Here is a 23,144-nt window from a genome sequence, read left to right on the forward strand (position 1 = left end):
GATGTAAACTTAGGATGAGATCTGTACTGCTCTCAGAAGCTCACCAAATGTCTTGACAAAAACCTTTGACTTCCATGAGAGCCTACGCATGAGATCACATGAAAACTCTTAGGCTGCAATTCAGCTGCCTAAACAGGGTTGTAAATTGTCTTTTCTCTCTTTCTTTAAAACATAACCACCTCCTTACCCTTTCTCTCACATTTAACATTTTCTCTGCCCCATAAGAACCCCTAATTACAATTTCTAGAGGGGTATTAGTGGTTCTGCTGTAACTCTGAGGATCTGTTCACATCTGAAAGGAATATATAACCCAATTTTCTATTTTTTAATTTAATCTTGGTCTGGAAAAAAGTATTATCTTCCCCTCTAATCTTCTGCTGATATGCCTGGAGACAATCTCTATTAAAGCAACATAATCAATTTAAATTTATATATTTTTGAAACAATTGTTGGATTAATTGTTCAATAGCACTAGCTTGCACAAGAAAAATATTAAAAAGGATTGCCACCGATGTGTTGAATTAAATAATGGGCACTTGAATGACTCTGTGAGAACAAGATTCATATAAATGAATTTAATTAAAGTTTTTTATTTGCTGTAATTTAATTACTTTTCTTTTTTACATATGATATTTCTTTTAAGACCTAATCTCCATTTTCAGTTATACAGTTTCTTATCTTCAAACACTTGTAGACAAATTTTTACTCTTGAATTTAATGGAGGTGAGAATTACTAAGCCTGTTCTTTATTTACAAAGGATGTAATTTAACAGACTTCCAATACAGACAAGTGAGTAATGAAAAAATTTATGAGGATATATGATCTTTTCTCAGATTCCTGTTATTTCTATTGCAGTAACCCAGAATCTTCCTCTAAAGGTTTTGGGTTACTGCATTGCATAATGCAGATGAAGTATGAGAAAATGAGTTTTGTTACGGCCATATGGCTTCTAATGTTATCAGCTGAGCTACAAAAAGAAAGAAAGTGAATAAGACCATCAAAGATCATTTTAATTGAAGACATTTGAAGAAAAGTGTGGTAAAGCTGGATGCAAAGCTGTATTTTTAATGAATTTCTTGTTTGGCCAAGGATTCTAATTTTTAAAGTGAGACTTTCAGTTCATCCTTTAGTCCAGCAAAATTAGGAGGGACTTAGTAGGTAAAAAGATGAAATAGTAAGCACTTGACAGAGCTACAAATGAGGTTTATCCCCCCCTTGTATAATACGATCTGACAGATCAGGGTAGAGGTTTCAGCAATCTCTTGTACAATATTATATTTTTCTGTTTTAAATTCGGTTCTTAAATCTAAAGGCATGAGGGGAAAAGATGCCTGTGTTTGCAAAGAGCTGTGCTGTAGAGGAAAGGCTCAGATTGGAAAGTGAAGAAGAAAAGAGAGAGTAAAAAGTGGAAGTGGGATTTATGGACTGACGTTCATGAGTCCCAGCAGTCCTAATTACCCATAATATTTTCACCAGAGCTGGCATGGAGCAATGGAACTCAGAGCCTGCTAGTTGTTCCTCTGCTTGGCATGGGAAAAATATTTGCCTTTTCATGCCAGAGTACGTCTTTTAGTGTTGAAACTGGAGTTTGCTCTTGAATATTAGCGCACATAAGGGAACAAGGACAAGAAGATATGACAAACACAACTTATTAGGAATATTTAATGCAGCAGGTAAAAGTGTAATAAGTTATATAAACACATTTGTACAGTTAATAATTATTAAAACTAGACTTCTACGGAATCCAGGCAGAAATCCATTCTGACCTATTAGTCATGAAATACTGAAAAATTCAGCACATAAAAAATATAAAATATGCACATAAAAATACGCAGTGTGCATGTGAAGGAGAAACACAATCATTGCAATTAACAATTAAACCAGCTAATGCTCTTCATTTGATTGACAATCCGTTTGGTGCGAGGATCAAACTGGAACTGCTTTGTTCCGTGGAAGAAGTACACATAGCCTGGAAACAAAATTAAATCCAATTACATTTCATATATGACTTCTTTTTGGTATTCTGGGGGAAAAAATCAACAAAAACTCTCCATGCATACTTGCTATTTTTCATTTCCATCTCAGCTGCTATGTTTAGGGGCTAATAACAGGTTTTTCAAAATAAATGATTCTGTCTACAGAACGACAGATATTCAAACTCAGTTTAAAGATATTTTTTTACTTACCATCTTTCTGGAAAGCAGCATCAACTCTGCCAATTTTTCCAAAGTCAGAGATTATTTTCCTGGGATAACCATGATCCATGGATTTTTTGTTTTCATCGTATCTGAGCACACAAAAAAAGCCATAATTACCACTTGTAGTGAAGCAGATAACATTTTAAAACTTCAAAGCAGGTTCATACATGTATACAACTCTGCTCTTAGAGTGAAGTCTCATAAGGATAAATTAAGTAGATTTTGATTTTTTCCTGTTATGTAATAAGGTTCTGATGAGTGTCTGAAAACCCTTCCTGCAGGGATGTTTGTAACAAAACTCTCCAGGATCCTGGGAATGAAGCCCAGGAACATACTAATGATTTTCAGGCTAAGCTAACACCTTGGCCATCACTGCATCTACAGTGTGTTTCTATATCTAGCTGTTGGATATCCAGTTTAGTCTAAAATCGTAGCATATAAAGGAGGAGAATAGAAAAACTGAAGCACAGACCTGAAACATCTTTGTTATATTACTGTCAATCATGTACTTGTTAAACAAAGTTACTCTCTGAAATTTATCACAATCTGCACTTAAGTTACAAATCATGCTAACTGTACAACTGTTGATGATCCATAACTTGATTATTCAAAGGAAAATTCAGTTACAACATTTTTAATTAATAGTTCATTTTGCTTGAAATGTGACGGAAAAGTGTACACTATCATAACATTACACAGAAAAGCAACACTATTGTGAATAAAAAATGAATAAGTTTGCTATAAAATAACTGTTTCAACAGACAGGTATTCCATCTGGTAGCAAGTACTTACATTGCCACGACAGGAATGTAATGAATGGCAAACAAAGCTTTGGAGATATTGACATTTCTTAGCAAATGCTATAGTTCTTTAAACTTTCAGACAAACCTGCTTGAATTTCCAGAGTATACCTGAATGTCATAGCTTAATTTATATTAATATCAATTTTCAGAGACAAGTAAAAATATTCTTTCTGGTAGACAAATATTAAATCTCACCTCCAGTATCTGTCAGCTACAAAGAAATATGTTTTTCCTGTGGTCTCGTCATTGTAAGCTGCATTCACTCTTTTAACAGTCTTTGGGAATCCCAAACGATAGATTGGTTTGGGATAGCCGTATGCAACGTCGTATCCTCTGATAACCCAGTACTTATCCTCTGAAAAATATAAGCATGTTTCATTTGGTTTTGTTATTAATAAACATTTAATTGTATTTTAGATGGGAAAAACGTGAATTGGCTTTTGTGATATAATTTCTAAAAAATACATTTTGAAATATCTTTCCAGAACTTTTCCTTTACTAGTCTAAGAAACAATTATCTTGCTCTGTCTTAAACTAGGCTTCAGACTTTTTTGGTAAGAGTCCTATTAGACCATCTTGTAACAATATTTTCCAAGCTGATAGTGAGAAGAGTAATGGTGATGTTCAAATTCCTCTATTTACCAGCTGAATTACTTGTTAGAACTTAGCAAAAATCATGTGAAATGTTGTTATCTGAAGAGAACTAGATGTGAAGAAGGGAAGCTATTTTTATGTCTTCTTTTTCACAGCACTGAATAAAGCACAGCAAGGAGGTTTTTTTAGGGTTATGACCTCTGGAGATCTCTTCCAGAATTATAGGTCTACCAGGCACAGGTTCAGCAATTTGCAGCTTTGCAAGAGACCCTGTTTCACTGACCTTTGTTAAAGAACTACTTTAACCTCTGAAATGGCATAATTTGCAGAGGTTATGAAGGAACTGGTCAGAAAAAGTAAAGAATTTCAGATGCCATTACCTTTAAAGAGTAAAACTTCATCTTTTTCAATGTTCTCATAAGCAGCTTGAATTCCTGATGGCAAATTTGGCCAGAACACTGAGATAAAATTTAACTCTGTCTCTGACCACTCAGGATGTTTGCGCAGCATGTACCTGGTTTGAACAAAACGTATAGATTAAAATTGTTCCACTCTTCACAGATGTCGGACAATGATTATAGCTCCTGGAGTATAACAGGAGAGACACAAGTACCTCCACTTTGTGGTATATTCTGTCTAATGTCAAAATGACCTTCTGGGTACATATCCCTCTCCAATGAATGTAAAGGATGTCTAGAGCGGCTGCAATCTGAACTTTAGAACCTGAACACCAAAAATCAAGCAAGATAAATATAAGCCCTTCTATTTCTCTATAGGGCAGGAAGGCTGATCACTGGTGTCAGTGAACACTTAGTATGTCTTTCTATGTACTAGTACTTTCAGTGGTGGCTTTGCTCTTGCATGGGTGTACAGTAGAAGGCTTACATGGTGGGACGCATGAGCACATCATCAAGGAATGTATGAATACTGTTGCTTGCTATTAGTTGAATCTAGTTCAGAGCCAAGTCTAGCACAGCAATGGCCACAATGGCATATTTAGAAAAAAGACGACCAGCCTTGATCTCCTTCACTGCTCTTGTCAATTATGACTCTTGTTATTAACGAGTTAAGAACTCTTTCTTTGGTAAATAGGTACATAATGGTTTTATAGTCTTTCTCTTTGTACTACATTTCAAAATGATAGTTTTCCCTCATGGATTACTGATTTTTTTTAAAGCTACTGAATACATTTAAGAGATGATATATGTGCTTATTGGTATTACCTGCCCTTAAAGAACATCATTTCTCCACGCAAAGTGGTAATGGCATCAAATGTCAAATTAGGGTCACAAACTTGTGGAGTTGTGGGCCCTGTAGGCTGCACAGCATCATTAGACTGTCCTAAAGGAAGGAAAATAAAATAAAAATCTTTCAGTTTGTATTTAGGGAAATATAGAATAAACACAGTGTTCAGAAGGTGTCCACGGTTGTCAAGGATCTTCTTTAAAAGAAAATGAAAGGCGTATCATTGTATACTGAATGTCTGTCATAAAACCCAAACTTTTAACATTGTTAAAGGACTTGAGTTCATATTTTCCAAGATTTTTTTTCCAGAGCAGCTCTTCAGCTGAAGGTAGCCTCCAGGTTTTTCCTTATCTTGTTATCCATTGTTTAGAACACTTAGACTTTGCATGTAGGTGAAATAAACATTTTTAAAATATATTCTTATCATTATTCGCCAGCCTCCAAATAGAAATATTAAAATATATATATATTTATTTCTTACCATATATGGCTTGAATGCCATCAATGTCATCCTGAGGAAGAAGGAATTCTTTGGGGTCTGTGTAAGCATAATTTGGATACATCAGTGCTCCAGGATCATTTGAATGGGACAGACCCAGTGAGTGGCCAAGTTCATGGGCAACAACAATGAACAAGTTGTAGCCTGTGAGATAAAAATCATAGGAAACAGATAAAATCTGTTTTAGTATTTACCACAGTATTTACCACAGTATTTATAATTGAAAAGAGTTTTATGCAACTTACCAGAATGTGCTACAGCTGCAAGACAGGCTATAAGTAATTCTATCCACATTATAACTCAAAAAATATTGTAGCTGAAGATCTATATGAGTGTTTGAAGATATTGGATGTTCTGATTATGATTTCTTTATTTCCAGAATCTTTGTATCTTAAACACAATCCCTATTTCTCCTGCTATTGCATAAACTGCTCAGAATTAAAAATCATTCCAATGATTTTTAAAGTTCAGTGATTCAAGAGAACAATATTTCACAACATGAGTTTTGATGACATTTGAATTCACTAGTTTGGAACACTGAATTGCTAGGTGAAGAAAGATTCCTACCAATGAATCACTGGCAAAAAAATAAAAAATAAATGAAAAAGACAAGCTCTGCCACTCTTACTCACTTTTTATTTGCAATTAGCCTTATGAGCTAACTACCACAAGAGAAAAATTGTACAAGGTAAAACTGTGTAAATGGATTTGGTCTCAGCCTTTACCTCTTCCATCTTTTGTCCAGGTTTCCTCGTCATCCATATGCACGTCTCCACCAAGACCTTCTCCTGGTTGAAAAGCATGAGCCAGCAGCCCATTAGGGCCATCAAAAGGAGAGTTGTCATTGTGATCTAAAATGAAGAGTAAAAAATCATTTAGAATCCCAAGTTATTTCAATGATTTCGGATGTCTATGCAATATGTAAAGATATCAATTTTACCTCTATAAGCGAATGAGATCATTATATCTGCAATTTTGTCCTCAATCTTTTGAAATGTCAATGGTGTCACACTGCTCCAGACATTCAGAGCTTTTTGGATTGCTTCATCTACATCAGTTTGTCTCATCTTTCTGGTGTAATTCACAATCCTTCAAAGGAAAGTGAAAGCATTACATAATGCTAAAAATACAAAGTTTCAATTGAAAAATGTTCATTTATATATAATATAAATTGTAAATATATTACAAAAGTAATATATATCAAGTATATCTTTCATAAGTACAAATCAATAATGACTTAACTTCAGATAATGCCTTCTAGAGTGCCTGTTTCTTTCTAGAAATCAGTTAATCATTCTAGATGTCATTTTGGATAGGTCATAATGCACTTCAGGCCCCCCAAGCTGAAATGCTAGATTTACATTTATTTGAAGAAGATTAGGAAATGTTACCTGTATGTCAGATTAGTCTTCTTCCATTTTGGATTCCCTGCTGTGAAGACGTATTGCTCTACATCAGGAACACCACACCTGGGTTTATTCATCATCTCCAAAGTGTCACGATCGGCTTTCCCAGTCACTTGTAGTCCAAAGAATTCCTGCATTTCCTTGAGCTTTTCAGCAAGATGATTTTTACCCCCCTGCCTTAGATGATGCCGATGATCTTTTTGAAGATTGTAGAAATTCTGTAGATAAGTCTGAACCAGAATTTTTTAAAAGAAGAGTGTTATGACATATCAGTCACATTTATGTTTCCTAAATCATCTTGAACTATTCTATCCTGAAGCCTTGTGTCTACCAAGGGCTAGAGTTCCCTTTTTTTTTTCCCAAGAATCAGTGTGAAAAGGTAGATATGATTTAAAGCTTTCACAGTTACCTGAATTACTTCTTTCACTGATTGACTACATGGAGAACTTGTATTTAAAATCTAATATTTGCTATTAATAATTAATTCCACATTTATTTATTATAACCTGTTATTTTAGTAGCAGAGCTTTTAAGGAAGCTTATAACTTCACATATCTCATTCAAGGAAATATAAATTAGCAGTGAAGCTCCAGACACAGGACTCCTGACAAAGTCAGTGAACAGAGCAAGAGAGTCAGCACTTGGCAAATCTTGTCATTTATTTTTAGCTATGAAATATGACTTGAGAAAACCAGATATTCCTAATAAATTTCAACAACTTTTTCTCCAATAGTTAGTGATACATCTGTATAATTGCTGCATTTCTTGAAGATGTCTAAAAAAAATTCCGTGAAAGATCAATTCAAACAAATACTGAAATACACACATAATTCAAATGAGTTTCTTTCCCTGTGTTACAAAGGCTGATCATGTCACAGTTTTCAAAGCACATTCTGAAATATAACCTGTTCCTGATTTTGACTAATTCTGCACAGCCATGCAGCCTTGAGACTAGAACTTATGCTTCTGTATTATTTTTAACATCTTACTGACAACATCAAAGTGAAGTTGTGCAATTGTAGATAACACATAGGTAAGTAATTTCAAGAAAATTCTCACAAAAATTTCAGGTTAATAGGAAAAGCTTTCTCTTGAAACCTTTGCAAAATGAAATGCCTTTATTTTCATGTCACATTCTTTGAAAATAGTTCTGGTTATCCCTCAGACTACTTTCTTTTTCATTTAGAAATGCAGTAGAAAATGTTTACCTCCACAAGATCTATATTTTTTCCTTCATCATCTTCTTCAGGAGCCACAGGGAAAGCAGAGGAGGCCGTCACATACATCAAGAGGAGAAGAGAAAAGACCTTCATTCTTGTCAAAGGTTCTCTGCTTCAGCTACGCTGCGAAGTCTTGACCTATTGAACACGTTTCTCAGCTCTGTTTATATAGCTAAAATGTAAATCAGTGACAGTCTGACTCATGCTGCATAATATCCTCTGATCAGTAAAAATGATGCATAACTGTTTCGTCATTAGGGAGTGATGAAATGAGTTTAACTAATGTTACCATGCTTTTTTTTTTCCCCCCTAAGCCTTCTGTTTTGGGCAATTTCATAGTGTTTTTAATAAATAAGGAAGTACTCACCAGATAAAAGCTGGAATTTCATTTCATATACATGAAATATATATGAAATATATAATGCAATTTGTGGAGCAAGTTCTTGATATACTGGAGCTACAATATGAAATAAGACATAGCAGTAACGTAACATTGCATTTTACTGTAATCAGTAAAAACATATGTTCTCTTTCAATAAATAATAAAATACACTTAGTCAAAATAAGTATCAATAACATATAAAAGAAAATGCAAATAACTGATCTGGGAATAATTAGCATAATAAATTCAGGTGACTTGCCATGAGATAATTAGCAGTTCTGTCTGAAACAATCTTGTGCTGTTCCCAAAACTGAGAGCTAAAATGGTTCAACAGTTTTTGACTGATGTTAAACAGTCAGGTTACTGGAACACATAAGCTATGTTTCCATATACATGATAAACAAAATAACGTTTATACTCTTGGAAAAAAAATGCAATGGGGTGTTTGGATCCATGCACAGAGATGTTCTTTGATTGGGAAGACTACATGAAGCTCAATGGGAGCATTTGTGTATCTTGAAAATAAAGATTGAAAGCCATTTTGTGACACTGTGTTCCCTGTTCCATCAAGGAGTCGGAACTGTTGTTAAATAAATGAGGAGCTGCTCCTGAAAGACAGGCTGTAAATGTTTTCCAAGACTCCACAAACCATACGGTTTGGCTAACTGGGTATTTGTGCAATTTAAGGCCTACTAGGAAATCCCACCTGACCTCCAACTACCCTGCAAGGATGTAGGTCTTCATACTTGCCATGTTATGGCAGCAAGCCTCAGGTGTGTGTCTCAGGTATGACCAAATGAACGATGCTCTGATGTAGAATCAACTTTAAGTGTTTTGATGCATAATATCTCTATATGTAATGTAGGAATATGAGCTTCCTTTTTGAAAATGAATTATAGGGAATGATTCTACTGATCATCTGGTACAGATTTTAAGATCAACAGAAGCTGACTGTATTGGCTAAGTTTATGCTGAAATAAGAGGATTTTACATATGTGGGGTATGTGGGTACCTATAGTGCAGACCCCTAATTTCAAGAGAGCATTTCTAACTGCTAGGACAGCTAAGCACCAGAGGAGATGACCTGAAGGGGCTGCAAGCTTGCTAACTCTGAAAGTTGTCAGGCTGAATCTGGTGCTGTTCTCTTGCCAGAGAAACTCTGTGGAAACCACTATAGGTTTCTCCCAGTACATTATAAAATTTTTTGTGTGTGATTAAATGTCATAAAAAGGAAAAATAAAGGCTAGTGTGAGATGGGAAAAGGCAAATACATACGACTCTCCTTTATTTCCAATACCTCAGCAGGGTTTGATCTGAAGAAATATAATGCATCATTAAAACATCATTGTTCTAGAATCACTGAATTTTGGAATATCCCAAACTGGAAGAGACTCACAAGGATCACTCCAAAGAAGCTGGAAATACCCTTCAGGAAGTATTCTAACTAGTTTCTCAAGTCCCAAGGCTATGTAACTACTATATAGTTCTACTATCACTGCAGTGCAGCATCCCCCACCACACTGAAGGTTAACAGAGCAGATTCTACTCCTGGAAAAGTAAATTTCTTTACACTTCGTAATGTTTGTCATATTTCTTATGTGGAGTTATTGAATAAAAATAATACTGAACATTTCAAAGCAATAATACATTAAAATCATGGAATACATTGAAGTCATTGAAATAACTAGGAAGATGATTCTGGAAAACAGCTTTTACAGATTTAAAGAGATTCAATCTCATGATTCACTCTCCTATTAAACTTCATTGTTAATGCTGGATACATCTGCAAAGTCTGAACGACTCAAATGAACCTGGGATTAGTGAAATGTTCCTTAAATTCTGTTCTGTTATATAGTTCTGTTTCTGAATTCGTGTTTCTCCCTAATATTTATTCCTCATGTATTTCTGTAGGCTTATTCAAATTTAGATCTTGAGTTAATACCCACATTTCTTTCTTCTTTTCTCAGTAATTTTTTTTCCCCAAGGAGTAGAACACTCCTTATTTCTCTATTTTTTTTTTATTTTATTTTCTGAAGGCGTAAGAGGCATATTTAAACACCTACAAGCAAAGAAGACACGCAGATTAATTGGAAGCTCCAGGGGCTGCAATGGGAACATTAGGAAATCACAAGGTACAGATTGTACTGGAAGGTTCTGCTGCCATGCACATTTCAGCAAAAGGACTTTTGCCAAATTTTAACGTGACCAGAGGATACTGAGTCAGGCAGAGGGTCGGAGGGGACATCTGGCTATCTTCCTGGAAACTTTAAATAAACTACTTTTTAGGACAGCCAATGACAGGATTAGAGAGCCCTGGTTTCCAGCACAAGCTGTGGGAGCCACTTATGTGCTCACAGAGTTATCAAGTGAAAATCTCAAACAACATCAGGAAGAGGAAGCAGAAGCAGTGTCTTCCCTCTGTCTTGGGAATTTCCATCATGTCAGGCCACAAAGTCATGTCCCATTTCACCATCTGCAGTGGTGTCCCACTGCGTGTCCTTCAGCACATCTCCCTCAAATGTGTGTAGGACAGCTTTCAGTCGTCTGCTCTTCCCATCACACAGCAGTCAGCATGTTGCCATGCTAACCTTTCCAAGGAAACCTGAAAGTGCCAAAATGAATTTGCTGAGTGCTAACTGGTGTCTACACAATCCCTCAATTTGCTTGCAGACCCATTTGTGTTACATTGAGTGGCTAAAGGCTCATGGAATCATTGAATATCCCAAGTTAGAAAGGGACCCTTGAGGGTCATTGAGTCCAGCTTCTGGCTCCACACAGGGACACCCAATAAACAAAACAAGTGACTAAGAGCACTGTCCAACATGTCCTGAGCTCTCATGAGCTCCTGCACCTCAGGGCCGTGCCCACAGCCCTGGGCAGCTGTTCCATGCCCACCGCCCTCTGGTGCAGCCCCTTTCCCTCACCCCCAGCCGCCCTCCCCTGACGCAGCTCCATGCTGTTCCCTGTCGCTGTCACACAGAACAGAGCTCAGCGCTGCCCTCTGCTCCCTGTGAGGAGCTGTGACCCCATCAGGCCTCCCCTCAGCCTGCTCTGCTCTGGGCCGAACAAATCCAGTGACCTCAGCTGCTTCTCGTATGTCTCCCTCTATATCCTTCACTATCTTTGTATCCCTTCCTCAGATGCTCTTGAGTAGTTTTATGAGCAAGGGTCTCTTATATGCATGGGTAAGCGAGGTCTCACCAGACCCACCTGCCTTAGGATGGGAGCAGAGGCTGCAGGTCTGTGTGTCCATGATCAGTGTGTCTGAGCCTAGGTTACAGGCACATCCACATTCCTGTGCGTATCCATGCATGTATGTATGTGGATGTGCATGCACCTTCTGGGAACACCTCTTCTGGATGGACTTTGGGCATGGTGCTGTGCTAATCTCACCTTTGTCAAGGTACTGGATTTGGCCTCTCCTAACTCACTGATTCTGCCTGAAGTGTGCCTGATGTCTCTATATAACCAACGGAGAGAGAGAAACCTGACACTTATCTACCTCTAACTGTTGTTCGGAGACAGCCCTTGCCCAGACAACAAGCACCCATGCAATACTCAGGTTACCTTGAATCACCCACCAGGTGCAGGACCATCTGCTCAGCACAGATAAACCCAAACGTGATACCTAAGAAAGGGAGGAATTATGCTGTTGAGAATAAAGGGCCCTTGTTTTCAGGGGGGTTTCCATTCTTCCCCCAGGCAGTACAGCCTTATGACTCCTTGTATTAGCAATAACCACACTTAATATTCACGCACTTCTTTCTTGACAAAACTGCATCTTTTTTGCTTGTCATGAGTCAAGAGACTTCTAAGTATCTCTTTCCTAGGCGCTCTACTCACCATTCCTTGTTCATCAGTTCTACATAGGAGCACAAGCATTGCCCACGCTCATCTAGCACACTGTTCTTCTAGGTTTATCCACTTTTCAGAACCAACTGGAAATGATTGTTAGGCAGAAGTATAAAAGGACAAATATTTCCCCAGAAGAGCTTTTGAGCCTCCAACAATTTTCTGTCACAGTGATTTCCACTGACCTTGTGTATAACTTACCTATAGCTTGTATGTGATTCTTCAGGATAGTGTTCTATTCCCTCATTTATATATGAAACATTTTAAAATCCTCTAATGGCTTTAATTCTTCTCTTGCTAAGGTGAAACTGCAATGCTCATCACTGACTAAATAATGAAAAAATAAACTCAGTATGAATCACAGTGGGGTTTCCCGAAATCAAAGTCCTTCACTGCAGAATCACTGTAGAAAAGGGAACTTTGATTGGTTCCGTGTATTTAACATTGCAAAAAGGAAATAATTCATAGTTCACAGTTCAAAGAATTGTTTGTTAACATAATTGTCACATTTATACTTGCCATTTTTTCTCATGAACAGGTGGCACAAAAAAGTACAGTCGTCATTCTTCCAGGAAGTACTTTTTTGTCCTTTCTGAGCTGTTATGCATATCCTAATCTCTCCATATGTTTCCAATATATTTTGAGGAAACAAAATCGAAATCTTTTCACAAAACCAGAATGTTATTTTGAAATAAGTTCTTTTCCTTGAAGGATGTTACTTTTTCTGGGAAGACTGAAATGTCAGGGATATAAATCACATCACTCAGTAGCACAATACAGCTGGTTGCCAGTTATTTTCCTCACGTTAGCAGATTAATTAGGAGTTTTCTCTTAGTGAGCCATGTACATTTTAATACTGATATGAAAAAGCCGAAGGCAACCTTCCAACTCAGATGTTTTGAAGTTTGCACAATCTCTTGATTTACAATCAGCCAACATTGTACATGCTCCAAGACTGTGATCAGTCATGCCATTTACGAACCAGGATGTTGGGACAGTCAGTGGCAGGAGCACAAGTGTATAGTTCTAACCGCACTGAAGTCCAAAGGCCACTGAGATAGGGCTCAGGATGTGAGGTCCTGAATCAGCTCTAATTATTCTATTGTAGAAGAGCAATGCAATGTGATGGCTCACAGACTGGGGTAGTGCCTGAATTACACCTCAGTGACTCGCACAACTCTCAGACAGGGCATCATCGCTGAAATCAGTAGCACTTTAAGGAGAAGGGAAGGAGTGCCACTTTTCGTGCCAAGTACCTGTTTCCTGAACACACACAATGGAAATCTAATCAGATCCTTCCTCCCTGCTGGAGCTGCTGCCTGGGGTGGGAAACTTCTCTAGCCTATCCCAGGCAGGATTTCTCTGCAGGTAAGTAGGTCTTGGGATGCCTTCAGAACTGACCTCACCAGCTTGAAATCCTTCACCTCTAAACATTGCAACTGTCATAGAAGATGTAAGGTTGTAAAAGTTAGCCTGAAAGAGGCAGCAATAAGGATAAATTTCTCTGCACGAATCTGAAAATTCAGTCTGCATATACCCAGGGGCTCTGGCCCATTTGGGACATACTGGATTTGGTGCAGGCTTTTTGTGATCTGAATTCTATAGGAGAAAGAATCACATGATAATCTTTTCCCTTGTGAAGACAATAAAAAGATGAACTTCATCCAATCTTGATGCAAACAGGCTAGAAATCTGGACATATAGAAATACACAGGAAATTGAGGAAACAATTTACTGAAGCCCTTGGTTTGAGTGTGCCACAAACAATGAATGTATCAGCTATGAATCCAGGTGTCAAAGCATACCTCAGAAGAGTACATCTGAAATGTAGGTCAATAATCTTTGGTTAAAAATTCTGTTTTTACAAAAATGACGAGGCTGACTTGCCAGTAGTACCAGGGCTTTTCAAACTAACAATTGGGAAGAAAAATAAGTCACCAAACAACAGTTGAAGGAAAAAAAAAAAAAAAAAGCCCAACAACCAAGCACTGAAATTATTTTAAGACAGATAGTGACAGATAGTAGTAGAGTCAGTGAAACTCTACTTCTGCTATGTATCAATTTCCAAGCTGACGTCACTGGAAGCTTTCTTATTGGATTCCAACTAACCTTAAAGTTAGAAGTTTTGAACCTGTTTCTCTGACTTTGGCAATGTCAGACACCAATTAGACCTATTCATTGCTTATTTTTGGAGCTGATGTAACTCAAATTAATCATTTTGTCTCCAGTTTTGCCAGTGCAGCAAAGCCCTGCTTGTCACCTCCCTACAGCAGGGTATGGCAGCATCATTTGCACTGTTTGCTGCAGGAACAAATGGCATTTCTTTTGTCCTGCAGACTGAGAGTGTCTTACTGTGCTGTGGGCTTTGATGAAATGCAGATTAAACTTTCTCATGGTCTAAATTCACACTGGAGTGTCCCATTTGAGTAGCCCTGCTACTAGAGGCTTTAAAAATATTAGCCATTCTGATGTTAATTATGTACATATATGTATGTATCAGTATGCTAAATACTGGTTTTCAGTTACTTACAGAAGCACAGAATGAATATGCAGGGAGTAATGTATGATGACTGTGTCTGAGCACCTATATGTTTCATATATTTACAGAAGAAATAGTGTTCATAGTGCAGTGATACTGCATTCTTTCCTACACCATTGCAGATTTCCTGTTCTTAACAAGGAAACCAGAAGTTTGTCTTTAGCAGGCGTGTTACTCTCTTCTTATCAGGGTCAAACTCAAATTGCTTTCTTCCTTGAAAGAAATAAAGGAAGTCTAGGAAAAAAAAAAAAGAAAAGAAAAGAAAAAGGAAGGCGGGTTAATTAAGTTACTGCAGGTGTAAAGCTTAATACACTTTAACAACAGCTGGAAAGAGTTTTTGCATATTTCACATATACTCACACTGCCAACAGTATCTGCTCCCAGGGATAATGTTTGCAAAGTGGTGCACTAGAGCTTGGGATCACTGCTCTTCAGTCTGTCCCAGCATCTCTCTTTTGAACTCACATCCTTTGTCATGCAGGAGAAACAAGTGCTAATTATTATTCTCAAGGTAATGACATGTCAGGATGTGATAGCCTTGCTCACAGCAGGTAGACCTTATGCTGCTGAGACCTCAATGTCTTAACTGGTACTCCTCATGGCTTAAGTTACACATGGACATGAATGCAGATATTTCAGTCTGTCCATTAGGGATGGCTATTTCAACTGTGAAACAATTTTCAACCCTGCATCAAATGTAGATATCATTATTTTTCAAGAGGGGAAAATGAAGCATGCGAGTGCTACGTGACTGTTGTGGGGTCTCAAGGGTCAGCCTCAGCGTTCTGAGGAGCCTGAAGAAAAGTCTCTATCTGTCCAAGCACTTGCAGTCCTACAACCCTGAGAGTCCCTGGGTCATTCAATTCAGGTTCACTTGAGAAAAGAGACTCACTTTCATGCTGAAAAACAGCATCAACTTTTGCATTAATTCCTGGAAATGCATCTTTTATCAGTCTTGGCTTCCTGTCCATGGACTGATTTCTTTTATCATAACTGAGAAAAACAAGAAACAACCTGATGTCAATTAAAAGTGCAAACAATTCATCATTATTTCAGCTGACATCAATACTTCCCACCCAGGGAGCCAAGTTCACTGAGGACTTTCAGCAATATTCAGACAACCTTGAGACAGATCTGAGGTTCATAAACCATTATTTACTCAATGGGCCACACAGGAAGAATTACTTCTGTTTACATCATCTCAAGGTATGACTAAGAATACTCAATATTTAAGCCATTGTCACAAATCTGCCCTTTTTTGTATTGTTTTATTTTTAAGAAACTGTAGATAAGAGCTAGATTGAAAATCTTATCTCAAACATAAGTTACATTTGTGAAATTATTAAGAGATTGCTTTAATGTTCCTTCTCTGTAAGAAATGCTTGTTAGGAAAAATCTAATTTTTTCTTAAGTTAGAAGATATTTGAAGTTATTTTATCTAAGCTACCTACAGCAGGTATTGAATTTTAAGTGAAATTCAATTTATCTGTCAGCATACTTAATCACAAGGCTGAAACATTCTATTTCTGATACGTTTGTTCAGCAAGAACAAATATATCAAACAATATAAGGAAAATGACTCAAGACTCCAGGCTGAGATTTTTAATGAAAACATGGAAGTGTAATCTCCTGCTCAAATTAGTAGTTTGTAGCTGGTTAGTTACTCCAGGATGCTCTCTGTATGTATGATATACTGTATAAGGAGGATAGATGTTGTGTCATTCACCTACAAAAGCAAAGGTTGCCTGCTGCTTCTGATATAGGAGCATCTCCTTCAGCTGTTAGAAATATAGGGCTGCAACATGGATCTGAGCAGCTGAAGACCATTAGTCTGCAGCTTCATGAGCTTTCTGTTGGCAACTGGCGTGAAGGTGGAATTCTTCTTAACCTGCAGGAGTAGCTTTGATATAAGTCATGTGTCATTTTTGTTCTGTCCGATTTCATGACGTGATTTCTACAGCTGTAAGATGGCTTTTTTTCCAAGGTAAGTAAATTTATGTAAATAAATGAACACATAACGTGTGTTCTAAATAGCTAAAGCACTTAAAAGGAAAACTAAAAAGATTGCTTCATTTCTTCTTCCTCTTTCATTTCCCTCAAATATTTCTTTTTTTCTATAGAATTTTGTGAAAGAGATGACCAAAACTAATGTGTGACTAATGCATCCTAAGTCATGACACGATATTGATCACAAGATTATGCTTGATTCATTTTAGGAAAGTGATAGATAGTATCACCTCCAAAATTTGTCCGCTGTGAAGTAATATACTTTCCCCTTATTTCTGTCATAAAAAGCAGCACCAATTTCGGCAACATCCTTTGAAAATCCAAGGGCGTAGAGTTTTTGTGGGTATCCGGGCGGTATGGTTTCTCCTCTCACAGCCCAGAATTCATTCCCTATTAAGAAAAGTTCATGAGAAAGTGTTATCAGAATCTTCCAGGAATTGTGTAAACCTTTGCATGAAAGCTTATCTTTTAATGAAAAAGAAACCACAGAGGGATAATACTGATTACTTGAAAACATTTCACATATTGTTCTGCAGCCCAAGAAATCCAAGAATTGTACAGTGCACCATATTTTACAGAAATGAAAACTTCAGTCTCCCTCTCTATTTATCTTAGTTTTCCACAAGCTGCGACTGAAATACACCAATTCATTGGACTAAATTAAAATTAAATTAAAATTCATGGAATCCTACAGAAAGAGTGTGTTTTCCAATCCAGACATGATCTCTTAAGCTATTAGGACAGGTAGCATTGGAATGTAGAAGACGTTTTACCTTTAAAGAGGAGAATTTTGTCTTCCTCAGGAATTTCATATGCAGCGTCAACACCAGATGGCAGCCGTGGCCAGAATAAAGATACCAAATCAAAATCAACTTCTCTGACTGCAGGATGCTTGTGCCAAAAATGCCTGATGTAAATATAGCACAGGCTTTGGATACAATCAAACATTTACACACACTAATGCATAAAACCACATCGTGGCAGTCAGGACAGGATTTAGCTGACTAAACGCAGTCATGTCCCCTGTGTTAGTCACCCTAAACTCCTTATAATAGCGGTGAAAAGAATGTCATTTCCATGGTGAGGATTCCTTTCTTCTTGATACAGACATTCAAAAGAGGTCAGATGAACCGTTCCTTTCAAACAGCCATTAGTTTCCTTTTACGCAGAAGATGACCTAGAGGGACCCAGTTCATGTCTAAAAGCCAGTTTGGGGTACAATTCTGGGAACAAATCTCCACCCCATGGTTATTAGCACCAGCTCGGAGAAATGATTGGAATGTGCAAGTATCTTCTGCAAAATACCACATTTCTGGGTTTGAGAACTCAAATCCTTGAAGTTGAAGCTCCCTTTAGTGCTGATTTTGCGGGAAGCAGGGGGAAGCACAGCCCTATCTCTTGCAAGGGAAAGGAATCACCTCTCACACACCTTCTCTCAACTTTCTGGGCTGACATGCCTTTGAAGATGGGCTACTTATTTGACCTTAGCTCTGTATTAATTACCTTTGCCTTTTACTATTGTACTAAGTCACCAGCTCAGGGGATCTACAAGCAGGTGTAATGTCAAGATTGGTAGAACCTCAGATATTTCAAAGCAAGGATGCAATGAAAGTGTTGAGCATATCAGGGCTGGTGATTCTTCTGATGCTGAACGCGTTGGATGCCAACTATTAAGACTTGCTCCAGCCTAAAATGAAAGCTGCCTGTATTTTCGTAGGAGACATCTTTGCCCATTCTGTTCATCCTGTTTCATTTGTGATCTTCCTCCTCTCTTTGTTTCTCTACCACCTTCCTCCTTTTTTCCTCCAATCTCTTACCCAGAATTCTTGTTCTTCATAGAATCTTAATATTTTGATGTGGGAGAGGTTTCTAATTCTTAAAAATAATTCTTTGTTGTTTAAATCAGTGAGTACTCTGGAACCAAATAAGAATCACGAATTTTAGGTCTTTAGCATAGATCCCACTATTAAAGATTATTGAAGTGAAAGAACCAGAATTACCAGCAGATGGTAAATAAAGATATAACGATAATAGTTAACCTTCTGTAATAAATAAGAATACCATGCTTGTTTCAATTGCAACAGCCAGATTGCTTTATAATTAATGCCTTCCACAATTTGGACTGTGAATTGAAGCTTGCAACCACTCAGGTGAATTTTTCTGCAAATAATAAATGATCCTAATACATAAATATCCCCTGTGAGATCTAGGCACTCCTTTTCAGTTGTATGGTATCACCAAATGCTAAAGTACTAACAAGACCATGGTCAGCATCAGTGTTATAGCACAGGCTGTGGTTCATACAACAGTTCTCAAATTAGCCCTTTACCTGAAAGGTTAGATCTCTCTCTTATCTGAACCCCTTTAAAGTCACAGTGAGAAATCCCAGCTTAGGAATATTCAAAATAAAATCATTTTTTTCTGTGCTGTAGGGCATAATTTATAAATGACAGATGACTATTTTGGTTTCTGAAAGCTGACTTACTTGTCTTTAAAGAATATTATCTCTCCACGGAAAGTGGTGACAGCATCAAAAGTTAAATCAGGGCCACAAGAGTTTGGCAGTACAGGTTCTTTTGACTCAGTTGGATCCTTTATTTCAGCAGAATCTCTTTGGTGATTAGAGGTGTTAGGAGAAGGTCCTAAAGGAATCAGTTAATGGAAGATACTAAAATGCAAATTCGTTCAAATAAATCCAGTATGCAAAGTTACTGAAAGGTACTCCAAAGGGTTTGGAATTACAAGCAATAGCTGATAAATAATTGGGAATTACCATAGAGGGACTGAATGCCATTTAATATCATCCTGATGAAGAGGGAAGACTGAAGGGTCAATTTTCCTATAAACTGGGTACATCAGAGCGTTGGGGTCTTTGGAATGGAAAAGTCCAAGTGAATGTCCAAACTCATGGGCAGCCACATAGAACAAGTTTGCACCTGAAAACAACCAAGAAACAAAAAGCATAAGGGGAGATACGTGTCTTTTCATTTGTAACTCAAAACGTGCAGGCTTTAAGAACCGCTGTCAGAACTGCTTGAAAGCTGGAAAATCCAGTTGGAATCAAAATTCACATCAGAAAGAAACGTAATGAAATTGTTAGAGTAGAACCCAAGGAAGTAGTACTGCAGAAGTCAGCGTGGAAGAACCCTAGAATTGTACATGTGACATAAATGTGTGGGAAGAGGATGGAGGGTTGGGGAGAAGTTCCCTGAGCTCCCTCCCAGAGCATCTCTACTCAGCCCAGGGTAAAAGCTGTACTGATAATAACTTTTCAAATCAGAAAGCTCAGGGACTGAGCTGGGGGACAGAAAGCAGCTGCCCAGTCATCTCCTTCAAATCAGCCCCATTTTAAAGTACTTGAGCAGAGTGGAGAGACAGACCTTGTATTCCTTCTGTTTGGGCTATGAGAACTGAATTTCCTACCTTCTGTGCTTTTGGTCCAGGTTTCATCCTCATCAAAGTGTGCATCTCCACCAATGTCTTTGCCGGGTGCATAGGCATGAGCAACAGACCCTCCTGGGCCATCAAAAGGGATGAAATCATTGTGACCTGAGGAGTGAGTCCCACAGACAGCGGACTGAAGGCTACAGCAGGAGAGGTAACAGACTTCAGTCAAGCACAGAGCTTTCTAGTCTGCTGATTTTGTAAATTTTCAAGATTCATTTCTACAACGGTTTTTCAAAAGGCCAATTTTGCAAAGGGAAAAGGGATAAATCAGGAATGAAATCTTGGCCTCCTTAAGACATGGGCGGACATTTATGTATTTACTCCATGAGGGAAGAGGAGGGGGACACGGTTTTGCTTGAAATACATTCTCTTACTTGCTCATAAGTTAAAATTTTCTCAAGCTCTGTGTCAGCAGCCCTCAGATGGTTTCCACCTGACCCTGACCTGAAGTGGTAACTGAAGTGCTGATGGCAGAAGGAAGGTTGTGGGGAGACTGTAATCCCTTCTCTGGAGAGCCTTTGAAGGTCAACTCCAAAGCAGGATTTGTGAGCACAGATTTAATGGTTATGTGCAGTGCCTAGATGTGTGGATAGGTATATTTGGTTGGAAAAAGAGGAGCTGACTAGGAAAGTGCATGCATGCACAGCTGTTCATGAAAGGAGAGAAGGTAAATCTTCCCTGAGGGCAACACCAAAAATACAAGCCTTGAGTATGTCTAGAACTTATTTAGCTCACATAAAGCCCATGACTAATCCTGGGAGTGTACTAGAGCTGCCCACGCCACAGTGCTCTGAGCGTGATCATACTCCACAAGTCCTGAGCCTCCTGTCGTAGAGCATGCATTGGCATCAAACGCTAAGTATAGATTCAGTGAACTATAGTAGCTCACTCCATTTACTTTCTCCCTCCTTCATTTCATTTCTCTCTTAATCTCCCCCAGACATCTTCAAGAATCATCACTATAACAACTTGGGCAAGGTCTGTGTTTTTCTGTGCATTACATGAGAATAAATCACAACTATTTCAGACGAACTGCTTCACACTGGCAGAAGTTGGAAATAACTCATTATGCTTACATAGACTTTTACCTCCAGTTGCAAAGGAGATCATTATGTCTGCATCACCTCTGCCCTTCTTGATGAATTTCAGTGGGGTCACACTGCTCCAAATGCTGAATGCTTTCTTGATTGCTGCATTGACATCTGCTGGGCGTAAGTCTGGTGTGTAGTTTAATATCCTTTAAAATACAAAATAGAAAAATAACTGCATTCAACTTAGCTACATAACACACTGTCTGTACATTAAGGATTCCATTATAATTACCTGTATGTCAGAACTTGTTTTGCCCATTTTGGCTCTCCTGCAAAGGTGGAGAACCCAGCTACATCAGGGAATCCACAGCGACTTTTCCGCACTAGGTCCAAAGTGCTGGAATCTGGTCTCCCTGTCACCTCCAGCCCAAAGAATTCCTGCATTTCTTTTATTTTTTTTTGCCACTGCACTGTTACTTTTCCAAATGAAAGATTCTCCATCTTTCTTAAAGCCGTAGTAATTTTCCAAGTACTTCTAATGGAAACAAGATATTTTAGGACAGTCAAATACGTTTATCTTTGAAGCTCTTAAAGATTATACTAATACTTCTTCAGACCTGTTTGATACTTTATTTGATATTTTATGTTTCTTGAGAACATGGATAACAGAGCTTGTTATAGACTATCTATCACTATATTTTTCTCTTAGTGAGTTCTTTTTAGATTATATTATGACTAAATTATGGCTTTGTGTTTTACTCAGAAGACATTCTGATTCATTATTTGTCTAATAAGTTGAATGTTTTCTGCTAGTGTGCCTTCTACCTGCTCTGTGCTCCGGGGTTATCTAGAGTCTTTTAAAGCCAGCAGTGAAAAAACAGAAACATACGAGTAACTACAAAATTTAAGTAGCAGTATCCTATACACCCATATTTTTTAGAGTAATAATTTGGAAAAAAATAAAATCCACATCTTATGAAGAGCTGCATCTCATAATACCAGAAGTCACATAAATTACTACATTTCCACCTGACTATAAATCAAATGTATACTGACTCAGATGTTTCATTATTTGTAGAATCAATTCATCACTGATGTAATTAATGCATCATCAGTTTTAATTGCTCTCTGCAAAAAATAAAACAGGGATGAGTCAAGATTAAAGAAGCTTTTGCCGTCACGGTACCTGGTGTAGGGAACCTGCTTTGGCAGGGGGGTTGGACTCGATGATCTCTGGAGGTCCCTTCCAACCCCTACAATTCTGTGATTCTGTGATTCTGTGAAATGCAGGTCCACTCTGAGAAATAATCTTGTTATTCATTCTAATGGAATTTGCAGTACATTTTGCATTTGTATTGTATAGTAGCTCCCCAGTTGCTATATACTAGTATTATTTCAGATACTACAGGGGATGCTAGACAGTTGTTAGAGACCTCAGCCCCTGAGGTCTGCCATCCTCACCTGGATAAGCTGCGTGTCTTCTTCCTTCTTTTGCCTTTTATGTGCAGGAAAAGCATGAGAAAGTGCTGCATATAATAGCAGGAGAAATTGAAGGTTCTTCATTTTCTTTTTCACTTGCCCCTAGAAAAGTTTTCCTTGGAGTATGTCACACACCTGCTTCACCTTTATATAGCTCTCATTTGCTTTATGAAGCTTCCAGTCTCTGACACACTGCTTCTCACAACATTCAGCTAGCAACAGTGTACATGAAAAAAATAGTTTTAACATAAAAAGATTGGTGCTGTCTTTCATCCTGTTCCAAGACCAAGAGATTTGAACGTTTGCTTTGACACCTCCTGCAGCAGTGTCCGTATTTGCCTTCTCCTCCTTGGCAGCACAGTGTTCTCCCTGATGCAGAATCACAGAATTGTAGGGGCTGGAAGGGACCTCTCGAGACGATCGAGTCCAACCTTTTTGCCA

General features: G+C 37.9%; 1 protein-coding gene and 1 pseudogene across 2 annotated transcripts; both read right to left on the reverse strand.

The window, feature by feature from the left end:
* Nucleotides 1-1,869: 1,869 nt before the first annotated feature.
* On the reverse strand, nucleotides 1,870-8,059 carry LOC306951460 (interstitial collagenase-like; the record flags this gene model as incomplete). The annotated part of the gene is made up of 10 exons (XM_079541963.1): nucleotides 1,870-1,970; nucleotides 2,188-2,288; nucleotides 3,198-3,357; nucleotides 3,977-4,110; nucleotides 4,820-4,937; nucleotides 5,323-5,484; nucleotides 6,066-6,191; nucleotides 6,281-6,429; nucleotides 6,732-6,976; nucleotides 7,955-8,059. The coding sequence occupies 10 exons, from the start codon at nucleotides 8,057-8,059 to the stop codon at nucleotides 1,870-1,872; spliced, it is 1,401 nt and encodes a 466-aa protein (XP_079398089.1).
* Nucleotides 8,060-14,872: 6,813 nt separating this feature from the next.
* LOC306951481 (stromelysin-1-like) lies at nucleotides 14,873-22,775 on the reverse strand (annotated as a pseudogene). The gene is made up of 10 exons: nucleotides 22,686-22,775; nucleotides 21,517-21,759; nucleotides 21,282-21,430; nucleotides 20,170-20,295; nucleotides 19,520-19,682; nucleotides 19,232-19,388; nucleotides 17,520-17,653; nucleotides 16,977-17,136; nucleotides 15,632-15,732; nucleotides 14,873-14,973 (listed from the first exon to the last, which is right to left on the reverse strand). The product of its transcript is annotated as a stromelysin-1-like (transcript).
* Between the last annotated feature and the right edge of the window lie 369 nt (nucleotides 22,776-23,144).

The sequence above is a fragment of the Tetrao urogallus genome, assembly GCF_951394365.1.
Source record: "Tetrao urogallus genome assembly, chromosome: 1".
NCBI classification, from domain to species: domain Eukaryota; kingdom Metazoa; phylum Chordata; class Aves; order Galliformes; family Phasianidae; genus Tetrao; species Tetrao urogallus.